The 18,479-nt window shown below is 45.3% G+C and overlaps 1 protein-coding gene across 3 annotated transcripts in view; it reads left to right on the plus strand.

Annotated features, from left to right (window-relative positions):
• The window catches only part of SLC9A6 (solute carrier family 9 member A6), a 52,806-nt gene extending 38,252 nt beyond the window's left edge, over nt 1-14,554 (plus strand). For 2 of the 3 annotated variants that reach the window (XM_029930160.1, XM_029930159.1), the window contains 3 exons: nt 2,376-2,455; nt 8,316-8,421; nt 11,839-14,554. In XM_029930160.1, coding sequence (XP_029786020.1) covers nt 2,376-2,455; nt 8,316-8,421; nt 11,839-12,111 — 459 coding nt within the window. In that variant the 3' untranslated portion in view covers nt 12,112-14,554. The remainder of the gene's footprint in view (nt 1-2,375; nt 2,456-8,315; nt 8,422-11,838) is intronic. The other variant, XM_029930161.1, reaches the window with a different exon arrangement.
• The last annotated feature ends 3,925 nt before the right edge of the window (nt 14,555-18,479 follow it).

Below are 18,479 nucleotides of genomic sequence, written 5' to 3' on the forward strand. Positions count from 1 at the left end.
TCCTGTCCTGTTTGTACCAGCTTTTAGCGGACATCATCCCTGGCTTTTCTCACTGCTTGATAGAGACACAACCACATTTTAGACAACACGTGGTTATCAGGGGTGACAGCTCTCCTATCTGTGGGCCAGCCTGGGCTTTGGCCATGGAGGGGATGGGCCCTGAAGCGTTCCTGGGTTTTCAAGTGACTGCTCTGGCACAGGGAGCCTTTTTCCTCTCCCGTTTGAGCATGAAAGCCTGTCTCTGATGTCAGCCTCTCTCCAGCTGCTCTAACTGCGTAACTTTCAAATTGGATGAGCAGCAGCTGAGAACAGCCTGGAAGCTTTGCAGTCTTCAACTCCTGACCACTCAGGAGAAGGCACTTCTTGCCCCGGGCCTCCTTCTGGCTTAATCTTGGGTGTCCATTTCTCGTTTGTTCTTCTGAACCTGAGCCTGAGCCCATCCTGTTCTATCTGCTTTTTTAAAACTAATTTTTAAAAGAAATATCTTTTTTAATGTTTTATTATTTTTGAGAGACAGAGTGAGAGAGACAGCGTGAGCAGGTGAGAGTCAGAGAGAGAGGGAGACAAAGACTCTGAAGACAGGCTCCAGGCTCTGAGCTAGCTGTCAGCACAAAGCCTGACGCGGGGCTCGAACCCACGAACCGTGAGATTATGAGCTGAGCCGAAGCCGGACGCTCAACTGACTGAGCCACCCAGGCGCCCCTAAAAATAATTTTTAAATTTTATTTATTTTGAGAGACAGAGCATAAGCAGAGGAGGGGCAGAGAGAGTGAGACAGAGAGAGACAGAGAGAGAGAGAGAGAGAGAGAGAGAGAGAGAGAATGAATGAATATCAGGCAGACTCTGCAGGATTAGTGCAGAGCCCCACGTGGGGCTTGACCTCATGATACTGTGAGATTATGACTTGAGCTGAAATCAATAGTTGGACACACTCAACCAACTGAGCCCCCAGGCGCCCGCTCCATCTGAGCGCCACTGAATACATGACTCTGTCCTAAGGCATTAGATGGCAAATCAAAGAAATTCTGTTTTTAAAGATGGAAAACATCTCTTTTAAAACACATTCTTTTTCTTGTCTGAAACAAGCCGTGGTCTATTTGTCTTCAGGGTGTGGTTCAAAAAAAAATACATTTCTCAGATTCATTTCCTCACTGCTAGGTTTGTCAGCTGTCGAGTGAGGAGTGCGTAGGTAACATAGTAAGTACTTGCTTCTTTTGTGGTCAGAACCCTACAAGTGCAGTTTTGTGGGCTTGAAATACTTGTAGGAACAAGGCTGGGTAAATTCCCATGATGCTGAGCGGCAGTTCAGCTTGGGAATAGTTTGCTTGGGGTAGTTTCTAAGGGATAGTAGCTCCTCCACGCCCCCACTTCTGTGCCCAAACAAGAATGAAATATCACACAGCTCACCAAGCAAATGCCTGGTCACGATCCACCTAAGCCTTCATCTGCTCTGTCACCTCAGTCACCACAGAGGAAAAGTAGAAATGCAGAGAGAATGCCAGGTAGGTGAGTACCAGCTGGGACACACAGAAAAAAATACCATTTTTCCCTTGCCCTCAAAACCCCGTGGGTGTCTCGGTTTGCTCTATTGTTGGTCGGTATTTCGTGTGTCCGCAAAGCTGTGTGTGCCGCTGTGAAAGGAAGTATGCCCGTGCTCAAACATTCTTAGGTTGTGTATGCTCTGGTACATGCCGAGAGGAAGATTTATTTAGTTTGAAGACCAGGAAGGACAAGAAAGAACCAAAACTCAGAATCTAAAAGGGAAGGAGAAGGGACTTGTCCAGCCCAATCCGTGTCACAGCTGAGATGAACCAGATCACCTAACTGCCCCCGCTGCTGACCACACCGCATGACAAATAAGGCTCCAGTTTGGTTTGGGAAGCTATTTTAGAAGAGGCCTGTTTGCTGTGTCCGCTTCCCCTTCTGGCCAGTCCACGCCTACCATGGAGCATTTCTACTTTATTTTGCTAGTGTTCTAAGGGCGTAGTAGCACCTTTGAAAACGCCAGTTACTTTTGGGACCCATAAACAACTCCCCCAGACAGGGATGTCGGTGTGATGTTTTCTACTTGAGATGCAATTCGCATTGTGGGTGTAAGTCTTTCAGATTGCGGGACAAATTATCTCACATTGATTTTTTTTTTTAATGACAGTAGACTCATAAATCAGCAGGCAGCCTTGAGTAATAGAGGTGTTGAGAAAAACATTTCCATTTCATATGCCAAAGCTGCAATATGCAAGCTATTAAATTTCTGATGTTACCCATGATAGAGTATCTTCTATGAAGTAGGCTGGATTTCCAAGTCTACAAAGAAATGACTCTAAATAAATGTGCCTTTTATCTTGGTGTATGGATCGATTATTATCTTTTTTCAGGGTATTCCAGAAAATGAAAGAAGAACCACCAAAGCAGAGAGTGCCTGGCTTTTCCGGATATGGTACAACTTTGATCATAAGTATCCTTAACCGAGGAGGGAACGCGGTACTGTGCACATGGCCAGTTACAATTTAACGGAACAGCTGTTTTGACCATTCGCTTCCGGAAGCGGAGTACAGAACCCACGTTTGGTCTACCCTTTCCCCTTCAGTGGAGCGGATGGAGAAAGCTATTAAAGGAAACCCACACGAATAAATCACCCTGAAACCCCATGAAACCAGTAGGGACTGGTTAGTGCAGAGGCCGTCTGTGTGAAGGGACTCAGGAGGCCTTATGATAGTCCCTCTCTCATCTATTGCTTTACTTATTGATCAGTCGTTGTCTTTTACCTAATTTAGTGCATCTTGCAAAAGGTGTTTGTTGGTCCTTGTCAGTGCATTTGCTCTAGGGTAAAGGAGGAAAGGCTGCCTTCGGGAAAAGCATGAGGATGGGATGAAAAACACAGAAATATTAGACACCTCAGTAGTCAGGGGCAGGCCCCTGCGACCTTTCAGAAGACCGGAAGATTTTCCTCTCTGCTACGGGTGCCAGCATTTCGCTGTTTACTAGATCTCTTTCTTCTCCTGTCGGAACTGTCCTCTTCATACCTCTGCTTTGGCTTGTGTCCTGTTCCATGACCTGTTTAAGTCATGCCTTTCAAAAAATATTTTATCTCTTACTCTTTATTAAAATTAATTTCTTATTTGAAAGTTGAACGAGAAAAAGGGACCATGGAGTTCTTTCAAGCTGAGGCTTATTAGTGAATGAATCAAAACCTGGTCCGTGTCCTGCCGAAGGCAGTTTGGGACAACCGTGTATAAACTTTCACCTTGCTTTTGACTTTCTGATGGAAGCCTTGAATATTAAGAAAAATGCACTTGGGGGGCACCTGGGTGCCTCGATTTCAGCTCAGGTCATGATCTTACGGTTCGTGAGTTTGAGCCCCGTGTCAGGCTCTATGTTGTTAGTGCTGTCAGCGCAGATTGGGATATTCTCCCTCCCTCCCTCCCTCTCTCTCTCTCTCTCTCTCTCTCTCTCTGCCACTCCCCCAAATAAATTTTTAAAAATGCACTTGGCACTTTTAGTTAGAAGCTAGTACTTACTATGTTCTATTTGCTGGATTTTTACAATCTCTTTTTGCAAATACTCAAACTTAAATTACTATATGGAAACAAGAATGCCATCATATCTGTTGTATTAAGACTCCCAGTCGGATCCTGGCTCTTTCAAATTGTTTAATGATTATGTCATTACTTTTGGCTCCATTTTTAGCATTTTGGGTATAAGCCACTCCCATATCTCTTGGGGGCATTCTCATCCCTCTGATTTAACAAAAATTGTTTAATATTTCCTGAATAAAATGTTTTGTACATCTTCTGCATAATATATTTACAAAACAAGTAATCCTGATGTAGAGAAAGTGTAGAATAATAGCTTACTTTTCTCTGTATCCTGACGGAAGTAAAACCCAAGATTTGTTTGATTCAGTACTACCCTTTTAAGTACTACTAGACTAAGAGCCAGTAATTTTCACACCCAGGCCCCTAGTAGAATTAATCATTCATCCCTCTAGATGATGAGTTCCTTAGTGTAGCCAGATTATTTGTTGTAATTGAGCTATAACTTAAATACTATATCCAAATCTTAAGCTTGTGACCTCTGTATACGCCTGTGTGCTTGTTACCCATCTGAAAGCTTGTGACCTCTGTATACGCCTGTGTGCTTGTTACCCATCTGAAGATGTTGGGGCGCCTGGGTAGCTCTCAGTTGCTTCAATGCCCAACTCTTGGTTTCGGTTCAGGTCATGATCTCCTGGTTCATGGGTTTGAGCCCCACATCGGGCTCTGTGCTGACAGTGTAGAGCCTGGTTGAGAATCTCTTCTCTCCCTCTCTCTCTACCCCTTTCCTGCTTATGATCAATCTCTCTCTCTCTCTCTCACTTTCCCTCTCCTTCTTTCTCCCCCTCCCTCACTCCCTCAAAACAAACAAAGAAAACATCTCCAGCACCCCAGAAGCTGGCCTGCGTTCCTCTACAATCAGTAGTACCTTCCCTGCCCCCCTCAAAGGGCACCCACTATTCTGATTTCTAACAACACGAGTTTGCATCTTCATCTGATGCAAATCCTGTATTATGTATCACTTGCTTCTTTTCACTCAGCCATGTATCATTTATCCATATCGTTTCCTGTGCCAGTCATTCATATTTGTTCATTGCTGTGTGGTGGTCCACAGTGTGAATATTCTGGGTTTTTTTCCTCCCACCAGTCTGCTGTCGAGAAGCATTTGGGTTGCTTCCCGCTTTGGGCTGTTACAAAGTCAACCCTCGATGGGCGCCTCTTGCAGTGACCACCAGCACTCATTTCTCTTGCGTATATCCCCAGGACAAAAATTTAGGGCAGGTGTATTGTTGAACTTGACTCGATCTTGCCAGCCAGTTTTCCAGAGTGGCACTCCCACCAGCGACCTGAGGAAGTGCCAGCTGTGCCACATCGCCACCCAAACTTGATCTTTCATCGGCCTTTTAAATGTTAGCCATTGCAGCGAGCGTGTCGCGATCCCGTCTGTGGTTCAGTTTGCAGTTCTCTGACGGCCGTTGAGGCCAAGTGTCCCTTCATATGTTTACTGGCTGCTTGGATGTCGATTTTTATGAAGTGTGTCTGTTTAGTTCTTTTGCCCATTATTTAATGGAGTCATCTTCTCTTTTCATTATTAACTTGTCCTTTCTGTGTTCCTGAATTGGGTTCTTTGTCGGTTATATGCACAGTCAGTGTCTTCTGCCCGTCTGTAGCTCACCTTTTCATTTCTTCATCCTGTGAGAAACAGAAATTCTGCAGTTTAATGAGGTTTACTTTATTACTCTTTTCTTTTGCTTAGTGCTCTTGTGTCTTGATCAGTCCTTTATATTCCAGGGTCCTATGTTTTCTTCTAAAAGTGTGACTGTCTTAGCTGTCACATTTTAAGTCTTCGATCCACCACAAATTAATTTCTGTGTGTGGTGTGAGGCATGGGTCAAGACTTACTTTTCTCCTATATGAGAATTCAGTTGGCCCAGCACCATTTATTGAAAATGCTATCCTTGGGGCGCCTGGGTGGCTCAGTCAGTTGAGTGGTCGACTTTGACTCAGGTCATGATCTCACAGTTCGTGGGTTCGAGCCCCGCATCAGGCTCTGGTGAGAGCCTGGAGCCTGCTTCTGATTCTGTGTCTCCCTCTCTCTCTGACCCTCCTTGCTCGCATTCTGTGTCACTCTCTCTAAAAAATAAATAAACATTTTAAAAAGTTAAAAAAAAAAAAAAGAAAACACTGTCTTTAACCCTCGGAACTGTGCTGCAGCCTTTGCTGTAAGTCAGGCGGCCATGTAAGTGGAGGTCCGCATCTGGACTTTCTTTTCTAATTGTCATTTTTTCACATTAATCCTGCACTTTATTAATTATCTCACTTTCTAATAAATCTTGCTATCCAGTAGGGAAATCCTACAGGCTTATTATTCCTTCGTATTGCCTGGCTATTTTAGGTTCACTGCATTTTCATCTAAATTTTAGATGAAATTTTAGAGACAGCTTGCCACTTGCCATACACTCACACACACGCACACACACACACTCACACACTCACACACACTCACCCAGAAAACCTGCTAGCACGCACTACTTTTGGCTTTGTATTAAATCAAGAGATGAATTTGGGGAGAACTGGCATCTTAACAATATTGAGTCTTCCAACCCATGAACACAGTATACCCCTCCATTTATTTAGATCTTTAATTTCCCTCATTAATGTTTTATGATTTCCAGTGACAAGTCTTGCACGTCTTTCATTATATTTATTACCGCTAAGTAGTTGATGCTATTGCAAATGCTATTTTATTTTCTACTCATTTTCTCTTAATGTGTAGGTATGTAATAGGGATTTTTAGATATTGACTTTGTATCCAGCAATCTTGTTAAGTTCACTTATTATCAAATAGTTTATAGATTTTTTTGATATGCTGTTCATAAAATCAAGTGAATAATAGTGTGTTATGTATTTTTTCTTTTTTAATTCCTTATATTTTTTCCCTTTTTTTTTTTTTTGTATCTTACTACACTGGCTGGACCTCTCCAGTACAAGGTTGAATGTAAGTGGTGATACTGGACATTTTTGCCTTTTTCCTGACCTCAGGAGGAGATTTTTCAATATTTCACCATTAAGTATGATATTAGCTATAGGTTTTTGAGCTAGCCTTTATCAAGTTAAGAATCGCCCCTTCTATTTCTGGTCTGCTGAGAATTTTCATCATGAAGAGGTATCGAATATTATCTGATGAGTTTTCTGCATCAAATGAGATGATCATATATATTTTTTGTCCTCTAATCTGCCATTGTGCTGATTTTCGTTGATTGTAGTTTTTTTTTTTAATGTTTATTCATTTTTGAGAGAGAGACAGAGCATGAGTTGGGGAGGGTAGAGAGACAGGGAGACACAGAATGTAAAGCAGGTTTCAGGCTCTGAGCTGTCAGCGCAGAGCCGGACGTGGGGCTCAAACCATGAACTGCAAGATCATGACCTGAGCCAAACTTGATGTTCAACTGACTGAGCCACGCAGGCGCCCCACTGATTGGTTGAATATTAAACCAGTCTTGCATTGCTGGAACAAATTTCACTTACTCATGATATGTCATCCTGTGTGTATACCACTCGATTTAGTGTACTAATAATCTTTTGTGTCTGATTTTTGTGTCTGTTTTCATGAGTGAGACTGGCTTATGGGTTTTTTTTTTGTCGAAATGCCCATCAAATATCTGTAACAAGATAATGTTGATTTAACAAAATGAAGGGGATAGCATTTTTATTCTTTTCTATTTTCTGGAGGATTGGTGGCATTTCTTCCTTAAATGCTGGGAAGATTTTTACCGGTGAGGTCACCTGGGCCTCGAGTGTTTTGTATGAGAAGGTTTTTAATTTCTTTAATAGATATAGGATTATTCCTCATTTTAAAAATTTTTATTTATTTATTTTGAGAGACTGAGCAGGGGAGGAGCAGAGAGAGAGAGAGGGAGAGAGAGAATCCCAAGCAGGCTCTGTGCTGTTAGTGCAGAGCCCCACGCGGGGCTTGAACTCATGAACTGTGAGATCATGGCCTGAGCCTAAGTCAGGAGTCACAATGCTTAACTGACTGAGTCACCCAGACGCCCACACTATTCCTCATTTTTCATGAGTATGTGTCTTTCTCCTATTCTCTACTTTTTGTTATGATTCCCTCTCGTTTCCTTCTGAGTATCACATATGTTACCATGTCTGTTTTTATCTTCTGAAAGTGAATAAATACTGAAATGAGAGTCTATGACAGAGGATCTCACAATACATCCTTTTCTAAATGGTTTTAGAATTGGATTTCCTTTCATACTAAGTTTCAACTCATTCAGGAGGCCAGCTGAGCTCGCAATAAATGATTAAAACCATTTTTGTTACTATATTCTGCGACCAGAATATTTCATCTTTTTCTGTTTCTTGCCACTCTTTACATTCTTTCATATCTCCTTCAGTGCTAAATTGAGAGTGATTTTGTCTTCCGTGTGGCTTTAATAAGCTCAGACAGGCACTAGGATGCCGTGGAAATGGCACTTCAAATCACGCCAGTCTGGGTTTGTGTACTGGTCTTTCCCTTTGCTTCACTGTATGACTTTAGGCAGATCCTTGATTTCTCTGAGCCTCGGTTTCCATTTCTGCGAAACAGAGGCCATAACAAACCCTCCGTTTGCAATCTCATGGACATAATATGGGGACGAGAGGAGCGACATACGTGAAAGCCCTTTGCTTTCCTCTGAAGCTGCAGGTGCACGGTGAGGGCGGTTGTGATCACATGGGTGGCTCTTTAGAATTCGCGACGACAGAATCGCGGCTCTTCCTTAACTGGCACAGCTACCTGAAGCCTCTGCTGACGCACAGCGGGCCCCCCCTCACCACCACGCTCCCCACCTGCTGCGGTCCCATCGCGAGGTGCCTGACCAGCCCCCAGGCTTACGAGGTAAGTCGGTTTTACCCCAAAGCTAAGTCCTTTGTGCCATTAAATTCATCTGCTTGGTGGATGGGCTGCCGGCTTGAGTTTGCTGCGCTTGGCCCTGAGGCACAGGATGCACGAGAGGGATTGTGGGGGTAGTTTGCTCCACCCGAAAAAAGCCATAGCTCCCACGCGTGGTCTTTGAAACATCCTTTGAAAACAGATAACAGCGTGTTCCCTTGTCTTCCTGTCCGTGATTTTGGCAAATAATTTTGTGTCTGTGCCGGCTTTCACGTATTTGCAGTGTATGTGGCCTGAGCTCCGTACAAGACGTGTTGTGTTTTCCCTTGTGAATCGGAGTGGCCACACCGTGTTGAGAGGTTTGATGCAGCAAAGTTTCCTGTCCCTCCAGCGCGGCAGATGGCCTCGTGCTTCAGACCCGCCAGCTTCCGGGTGTCAGCAAGCATTTATCTCCCCGTGTTCCACATTGATGGGAGGCATGAGCACATCTGCATATAATCTAGATTCCGTATTTTTTTCCCTTAGTCACCAGTGTACGACTGGCGATCCGGCAAGTGTTGCCACCCAGAGACAAATGACAAATGCTAACCAGGCTTTATTTGAACACATGAGCATCTTAGTTTTCAAGTTCTTTAAAAACAAACCTTTGCTTCTAACCCACCCTTCAAAAAGAATCCGTGGCGTCAAATAACGTGCCCACTTTAACAAAACCCACCAGCTTGACTTCTGTGGTGCAACACCATGAGCAGGGAGGCGAGGCAGGGGTGGAGCAGGGTAGATACTCAGCCTTCGGTTCCCTACGACCTCCTCTGTGGCATGTGAGACAGACCCCCAGGGAAGGGACTGGAAGAGGAGTCTTAAGTTGGGGGAGCACCTGCAGAGAGGGGCTGCCCTGCAGCCTTGTGTTCCGCTCAGTCCGTGTGCATTTCGGACAGCCTGGGCCTTGCGTGGCGGGGACACGCATGTGGTCCTGCCTCTCCCTCCCATGCCTCCCAGGCTCCCTTTCGAGCAGCCTCCATCTCCTCCGTGCCCTGTCAGTCCATGAGGCTCTGGGCAGGGGGGACAGCCAGTTTCATCGGTTCTGTCAGGGAGGCTCAGCTCGTGGATTCCACAGAGCCGCTCACCATCCCCAAAGCCACGAGGTCCATGACGACCGCATGCCCTGTGGAAGACAGCTAAATACAGCACCATTGCTACATTTCCCAGGGCTGCCGGAACAAAGCACAAACCGGGTGGCTCAGCGGAAACATACTGTCATGTAGGTCTGCAGGCTTGGTGTCTGAGGCCAAAGCATGGGCAGCGGTGGCTCCTTCTGAGGGCTGGGAGGAAGAGCCAGCTCCGGACCTCCCCCCAGCTTCCGGTGCTTTGTCGGCAGTCTTTGGTATTCCTTGACTTAGAGATGCGTTCCAGAGATCTCTGTCGTCATTGGCACATGATGTTCTGTGTGTGTGTGTGTGACCAGATTTCGCCATTTTTAAGGACACCCACCAGTCATATGGGATCAGAGCGCACACTAATGACCTCATCTTAATGTGATCATCTGAAAAGAGTCTATGTCCTATAATGTCACATTCACAGAGACTCGGGGTTAGGATTTCAGCATCTTTGGGGGAGGGATATAATGTAACCTATCACAACCATAACACTTCTCATGTTTGTGTTTCATTGTCCTCAGCCACTTTTTTAGTTATCAAAGTTAACATACTTGGGGCCAAGTGGTGCAGAGTATACAATATGAAGAATCAAAGTTCCTTCCTCCTCCCACCTACACCCCCCGCCGAGAGGCAGTCTTTATGTAGGATTTATTGTGTATACTTCCTGATCTATTTTATCCGCACAAACTTGGACCTGTGTGTGTAGCTTTGCTACCGGTTTACACAAGTGAGATCACACTTGCATCGTCCTGCTGCTTGGGTTTTTTGCTTAATGATCTATCGTAGCCACCTTTCGATGCGTTCATGAGACGCGTTATCTTCTCTTCATTCGTGGCTGCATAGTGGTTACACCAGCATTGATATGATCAGCCGTCTGCAGATAGACCTTTAAGTTGTTTCCTTTTCTTTTTTTGTTATTACAAATAATGTTTATAGTAAACTTTGTTTTTTTTTTTGAGGAAAGCAGGGGCATTTATTCCTTCCTGCCTCCCCTGTTATGGTCAATGTTCTTGTACATATGAGTTTATCCATGTATATATAAAGGTATATGAAATAGATTTTAAAGGTTAAGTTGCTGGGGCAAAAGTCATATGCATTTAAAAATTTGACAGATGTTGCCCTAAACCTCAAACTCAGTAAAGGCCTCAGAAGGTGCCAGAGAGTCCCGCTGACGTGTGAAGGCGCACAGCTTCGTCGCTAAGTGTCACTCAGTGAAGGGGAGACACTGGCTGGACTTAGTCTTCCAGCTACATTGGGCAGAAGGGATTATGGGTTGGTAGAGTGGGTTGGTTTGGTTTTTCATTCACGTATCTTTGAGTAAGCAAATCTCCAGCAACACCAAATTAAAAGTGTTTTAAATTTGTGTCTAACAGTCTCCTCCATGTGACTATCTTAGACACATTTAAGATTTTCAAACACACAGCTTACAAGAGCTGGCTATACGCTCTTTCTATCAGCCTATGCACAGTACAGTTTTTGATTTACTAAAATGGCATTATATATATACTTGGTTTCCCCCCCGCTTTATTTAGTTATACTTTTTTGGCCACAAAGTCTCCATTAGAACCAAGGCTTATTGCCCTAGGAGGCAAGTATGCAGTAAGGGTTCAATGTGTCAGGGGGATATTCTGTTATTAGGCATTGTTAGTACAGAAGTAAGAGCTTCGCTTCTATGAATGCATTCAATAATCCATTGAAGTAGCATTTGGAGAGTTCTCTCTGTGTGCCCTGAACCCGTCAGGTGGCTGGGCCAAGGCAAAGACGGGGCTCGGAAGCTGGCATGGGAGGCTGGTGCAGAGCCGGCCGGAGCACACGCGGTGCTGGTCCGAGGGCAGAGGCCGCCGCTGGGCGAGGGCAAAGTACAGGATGCTGGGAGGGCCCACAGGAGGCCCACCCAAGCCTGCTTCGCAAGACCGAGGAGCACCTCTAGCAGAAGGGAGCTTTATTTGAAGCTGAAACCTCAGTGACAAGCAGGCTCTAGTCACTAGGAGGAAGGCGGTAGGGACGGCCTGAGTGACTGGGGCCCCTGTCAGCACTTTGCGTGGAAGGCACGCAGTGGGGCGGCTGGAGTGGGTGAAGCAGATGCAGTGGGGCGTGAAGGGCCCGAGTGCCACGGCGTCTTGAAGCGAAGGTAAGGACTGTAGGCTTTCTCCTGCAGGCGGTAGGCCAGCCCTGAGGGTTTTAAATAGGGAACCCTGGAAAATTCTTCTGCTGGAAACGTTTCTTGAGTCACGCAGCAATTCTTAAGACTTATTTTATTTGCATTTAGAACCAGGAGCAGTTGAAAGACGATGACTCCGATCTTATTCTCAATGATGGCGATATTAGTTTGACGTACGGGGATTCGACTGTGAACACCGAATCCGGAGCCTCCGGTGCCCCTAGGAGGTTTATGGGAAATAGTTCTGAAGATGCCTTGGACCGGGAGCTCTCGTTTGGGGACCATGAACTGGTCATTCGGGGAACACGCTTGGTTCTTCCCATGGATGATTCTGAACCCCCATTAAATTTGTTAGATAATACGAGACACAGTCCGGCCTAAGCTTAACTAATACTCACTTAGTGATTTGTAAAATTTGCACATGTGATTGTGAAGAAATTTGTACTACCTAAAAAGTCCCAGTGCATGTCTGTGAATGTTGAAGCTATATAAATGCTCTTTCTAGAGCATCGAGAGAATTATAAATATCCTGTACAAGGCAGATTGTGAACAAACTCTTCTTTTACGTTCCGTTGGCTGCACTATGTAGATTGGATCTGTTTTAGAAAAAAAGTTATTTTCACAGTGATGTTGTGTGTTCCGTTAGCTTTACGTCTCAGTTAAAGTATAAAAGTGACAGGTGTACTCTTTCTTACGCTTACCTGATACTTAACCAGAGTACCACGTTCTGGTGCCGTGCATTAATTTTGTTTTGTGGGAGGGGAGGGGAGGGAGAAGAAAGAGGGAGTGTTGTATCTGGGGAAGCCCAGGGAGGAGAGGTTCCTTTGCGGGGAAACAAGCATGTGTTCAATGCTCCCACCTTGGTCGTGGACCTTTTTCTTTCCTTTTTCTCTGGTGGCCTGTTGTGGCATCAGAGGCTGACGGTGTTCAGATCTTGCCCCGTTGGGCTTGGGAGTGAATTGACGGGGGGCCTTTTCCCCCATTGCTGTGAAAGAACAGATTTACTGACACTGGTGGTCGGAAAAGAAGGGCTACACATGCCATCCAAGACTTCGTTACTTTTCTCCCAGACCCAGGCCATGGGAAGGAGTCACATCATCGGCCAGTGGAGCCAAAAGTACAGGTGTACATAGTTCGGGGCCCAGGGTTTCCATCACAGGGGCCAAGACAGAGCGCAGAGGGGAGTAAGGAAAAGGGGGCGGTGTTTCGGAGACCTCTCTTCCCGAATGTGTAAATATTCAATGCCAGATAAGTTTAAATAAGAAACTCAGTTGCTGCTTACTTTTTGATTATAAACTTTATCTGTATAGCTTTGTGGTCACATGTTTTTATATCCATTTAAATCGCTGCTCTTTAGCAGCCAAACAGGAGCAAAATGTAAAATTTTTGACCTTTCTGTGTCTAATTGTCCTTTGTTAGTCTGTAGTTGATGTGAAAAGTTAATTTATGACTCCATGATCGTCCCCACACTACATCCAAGTCCATCGTGAAGCGTCGCGCTGCCCTTGTTTTCGTGTTACTTTTTAATATGAAATACTCAAGCTGCCGTGTGTGTGTGTGTGTGTGTATGTGTGTGTCTGTGTGTGTGGTGTGTGTGGGTGTGGGTTTTGTTTTTGTTTTTGTTTTTTTTACAGTTTTCGAGGAAGAGTATGTAGCAACTTCCCATTTCCCATCGAGAGAATGAAAGTCAACTCTATTTTGTAATGCCGGAAACACCTACAGGTGCGTCAAATGCCTAGAAGGGGGTTAACTCTTTGAAGTTGATCCTGACCTGTTAATGTTTTAGAAGAAAAACAGTAACTTTTGTGGGTCTTTCCCCCCTCGAGTCTGAGTAGCATTGCCTTAAATCTTACCCATTTCGCAAAGTTGATCTGTTGACGTGATGTTAAAAATTTTCCCGCACAAAGATATCTTTCCAAACAAAATATGTACTGATTTCTCCCCGAGGTATCTGTCCTGCTGCAAACACTCCCGGAGACATTAAGGGAATTCTCCTGTTGGGCCCTTGAGTGGCAGCTCTAACTGTTGGCATAGCCATTTGTTACGTAGCGGTAGCGACTTTCCTGCCATGCAGGAACCCCGTGAAGTGTGTGTTTTATATGATGTGTGCCTCTTTGTGCAGTCTCCAATTTCTCGTTAACGTGTGTTTGAGGGGCTTTGAACTTCAGCATCATTTACCCACCAAGTTACTCAAGTTGTAAAAGGTTATACAAAAAATTAACGACCTTTTTTTATTCTGCCAGGTTACTGAGCTCACTTTATGAAAATGGCTGTAAATACTTAGCATGACAAATTCAGTAACTCGTCTCTTTCAGCATGCGTAAGACTTTCTCTTAGGGAAACCGATACAGCTTTGAGTCACCTGAGTCTGCCTTCGTACTGTATCAGGGGGGAACCAAGCCTTCTGTGCTTATGTCAGCATCTGGAAGATTCTCCTCTCCTCTAATCTGTGTGCACATCTTCAAGCAAGGAAGAACACACAAACTGTGCTCTCATACCCATTGGTTTTATACAGCCGAGTGAACTTGAATGAAGGACAGTCTGAGTTACCATCCTGCACAAGTACAGCTGCTCTCGGACTTGCTGTTCTGTTCTTTGTGAACCCTACACGTTTGAATGACTCAAACATTGCATCTTTTAAAGTTATTTTGTAAGTTTCCTTGGCATTTATCCTTGTCTGTGTTTGGCCATGTGCTGTTAAAGAAATAGACTTAATCTGTATGTATTTTTTGTTTTCCCTTGGAGTACTTGGACAGATGTTATAGTGGTTTCTTTTAGGAAAATCTGTCATTAAAAAAAAATTATAGCCTTGCAAATAACCAGTCACCGTATTTGAGTCACTGTTTATTCTAGTGAGAAGTAGAGTACTGACTTCATTTATTTTTCTACCTATACACCTACTGGGAAAGCAGGAAAGACAAACAGTACTGACCAGAACGTAACATAAGGGGGTGCCGGTTTGGCGGGTGGGGGTGCTTATGAGTAAGGCTGGACATAGTTGCTTATGGTCACCATTGAGCCATTTCAGAAATGAGACTCAGAGCAGTCGAATTCTGTTGTTGATTTGTAGCCTGTTAGCTCGGTAATGGATAATGTCACGAAAATGGTAGCTCCGTTATTTGGCAAGAGTAGATTCTGCGTCTGGTTAGGTAGAAAGGCAGTTTGGTAGGAAGCACGATCACGGAAATAATCCTTTTCCCACATTAAAGATAGGTCTTTCGTTTTGAATGTGAGCGGTCGTACAGGTTCGAGTTTATGGACAGCAACTTTGTTTAGGCAACGCACCAGCCACACTAGTTCTGTGTTTTGTTGCCTGCTTTCTTGTTCACAGCCCAGTGACGGACACAGGCGGTGGGCCTACACACCACGTCTCTTTTCTAGAACAAACCTACGTTTTCTCATTCACAGATAAAACCCAACATTTGATTTGAGCAAGTGCATTCATTAACCTGACCCAGGGCGGGAGTGTGAAGAGATGAAGGTAGAGGGGCACCTGGCCAGCTCAGTTGGTAGACCATGTGACTCTTGATCTCAGAGTCTAGAGTTCGAGTCCCATATTGGGATTAGAGTTTACTTTAAAAAAAGACATGAAAGTATAGATGTTTTTAACATCACCAGGATGTCCTTGATAGGAAGTAGCCCACACAGATTATGCAGTATAAAGTATGAGGCTTGGAAGACATTAGAAATGATAATAATAGTAGTCCCATTTGTTTGCGCCCCTCTTTGAAACAGGCTATGTGTATACACTGTCTTTTTTTAAATTTGCTGCATTTTAATGTAATCCTTTTTTTTTTTTTTATTGAGACACAGAGTGGGAGATGAGAAGAACAGATGGAGAAGGAGAGATTGAATCCCAAGCAGGCCCCACTCCCAACACAAACCCCTACACAGGGCTCTGTCCCACAACCATGAGATCGTGACCTGAGCAGAAATCAAGAGTCGGATGCCTAACTGACTAAGCCTTGCCAGGCCCCCTCTCGTTTTAATTCAATCCTAAGCGTGCTGTGAGGTATGTTTTATTACTCGCATTTCACAGATGTGGAAAATGAGGTGCAGGAAAGGTGCTACACTGCTAGTAAGTGACAGAGACAGGACTCCAATCCAGTCTTGATCCAAAGTCTAGATTGTCAACCACGACTCCAGGTGGCTCCAGTGTGGGCAGCAGGCTAATCCATCTTGAGAACTTGAAGGGTGATACAAGGCGTCGCAGACTTGCGTCCTGCTGCCCACCGCTTACTTGACATCAGGCCAGGGTAGGGCACAAAGTCTTAGCTGCATCCCCCTATTTCCTGCACTGTGGCTGCTGGATATGAATCGCTGTGGTCGAGAACTTTCTCGAATTCTTAGTGAAGTGTCCTCCTGGGTCTCTTGGAGCCCACAGCCGAGTCAACCTCCCCAGCACCATGCCTTCTCACTCTGCTTTCCGCCATTTTCACCAAGGGCGGCTGTCCTTTGTGGCGGAGTGCATGGTCCTAAACAGTGGCTCTGTGCTCACGTAATTTGGTGTAGTAGAAAAAACCCAGGCTTCGGAGCTACACAGACCTGCTTTCAAAGCCAGTCTCCGCTCTTTGCTCACTGTGTCACGTCGGCTAGTTACTTGACTCCGCTGAGCCTTTCTACTTCCTTAGCTGTAAAGTTACTTCATTCAAGAAATACTTGAGTGCTTGCTGTAGCGAACCACTCCACAGCGATCCTTGCTCTCACAGACAGTGTTGTACAGGACATGCCAATAGCCATTTCATGGGGTTGTTAGGAATCATCCACACGAGAAAGACGGACTGCCTTCTGGCAGAGGAGTATCTGTCGTAAAGTCAGCAGATCATATAAGAGACGATAGCCATAAAGGCCGTGATGCCAGAGTACGGGAGGCTAGGAGGGGGACTGCTGTTTGGTGGTAGGGGGGATAGGGAAGCTCTTTCTGATGAGGTGGAATTTAAGTGAAGACCTCGAAGACAGGCAAGGGACCAAGCAGATGAAGGGGGGGTGAGGACACAGAGCATTCCGGGCAGAGCGAACAGTGACAACTCGCCACCTGTAATTGATCTTCCACACAACATACATCTGATCAAACAGCTATCAAGTGACAGACACGGCATGGACCGCGCTAGATACATGCAGTGAGGAATAAAGTAGATGTGCGCTACCTTCGTCGCACCTCTGTATCCGTGTGGAAGGTAGTCCCCCACAATTGTAACAAGGGGCACCTTGAAGCCAAACCTGCCCCTGCAACTTCTCCCCATCAGCCTTTTTCTGCTGCACCTGCAAGGCAAGTCTGTTCACTTGTAGCCTTTGGACATTTGAAGAGCGGAACTGGTATGCCTTTTGGGTCTCTTGGCCCCTAACAGCCCCACTGTCGTCCTCTCTTCTGGACACGTACCAGGAGTCTACGGATCTAGACTTTTTGTTCCTGAATGGGCCTGAGATCACACTGGCTTTTTGTTTCAATGGCCACATATGCCCCATCTTACAAGAAAGCCCCCACAGAGCTTCTGTTTCCAGTCAGGGAAGGCCAACCATAAAGAAACAAATACATAGAATAATTAGAGATTGCGCTAAGTAACCAGGAGGGGATGTGGGAGAGGGCAATGGGTGGGAGGAGGCAGGGGAGGGATGTGGAAGGACTCCAGAGACACTGAAACCAAGGCTTGAAGGAACCGGCCAGGCAGACAAAAGGGCGTAAAGGTCTAGTTTAGGGTAGACACTCAACAAACGTGTGTTGAAGACGAGCAAAATGTCCTCCTGACCTTTACTGAGTTGGATTTGGAAGGCCTCCGTGGTGGAACAGAAGTGATAGGCCAAGGCCGCCTGGGTGGCTCAGTCACTTAAGCATCCGACTTCAGCTCAGGTCATGATCTCAGGGTTCATTAGCTCAAGCCCTGCGTAGGGCTCTGTGCTAAGATCAGAGCCTGGAGCCTGCTTTGGATTCTGTATCTCCTTCTCTCTGCTTCTCTCTCTCTCTCTCTCTCTCTCAAAAGTAAATAAACATTAAAAAAAATTTGAAAACAATAGAAGTGATAGGCCGGAGGCCTAGCCCTTAGGAAGCCACTTAAACCTCTCTGAGCCCGTTTCTTCCTTTACAGAATGACAACAGTTCACCGAGGCAGCAGACATTTATTTAGCTATTTCCTGCGCCAGCACTGTGGTAGGTACTGAATTCCAACTCCAGCCCTGTTCAGAGGAATAGATGAAGTGAGGTACATTGAAACGGTTTGACCAGGATTCAGAAGGCTCTCGAAACGGAGGTTGAGTCCTCTGTAAAGGTTTCGCTGATGAGGAAAATACGAGTAAAATATGAGTAAAATACGGAAAACACTTTCCAGACCATGATTCTACTCTGGGCTGCTTTCCTTTGAAATCTCCAGTCCAGCAAGTTGGAGGCATCCCAAGCAGTTGCCATGGTGAAGCCCGAACTCTGGGAACGGGCTTCGCTGAGGCTGTCCTGGCTGGAGCCGGAACTCGCTGAGACCTGACAGTTTCTGGACAATTCTGTCTGCCCAGTAAAAGAGTCGCTCTCCTTTTCCGTGCACCACAGTGCACCTGTAGCCTGGGGTTCCTGCGCTTGACGTCCACTTGGACACCAGTTCTACTCATTTTCCACTTGCTGCTGTCTGGTGGGCGCTGGGTCCCACTAAAGAGACGCAGCTTAATTGTGCAAGTTATTTCTTTTGCAGTGATGCAATAAAACACATCGAAGGCTCAGTGAGCCCTTCTTGGAAACAAGGTTTAATTTCTCCAGATTTGTTGGA

This window comes from Suricata suricatta, chromosome X, assembly GCF_006229205.1.
Source record: "Suricata suricatta isolate VVHF042 chromosome X, meerkat_22Aug2017_6uvM2_HiC, whole genome shotgun sequence".
Classification (NCBI taxonomy): domain Eukaryota; kingdom Metazoa; phylum Chordata; class Mammalia; order Carnivora; family Herpestidae; genus Suricata; species Suricata suricatta.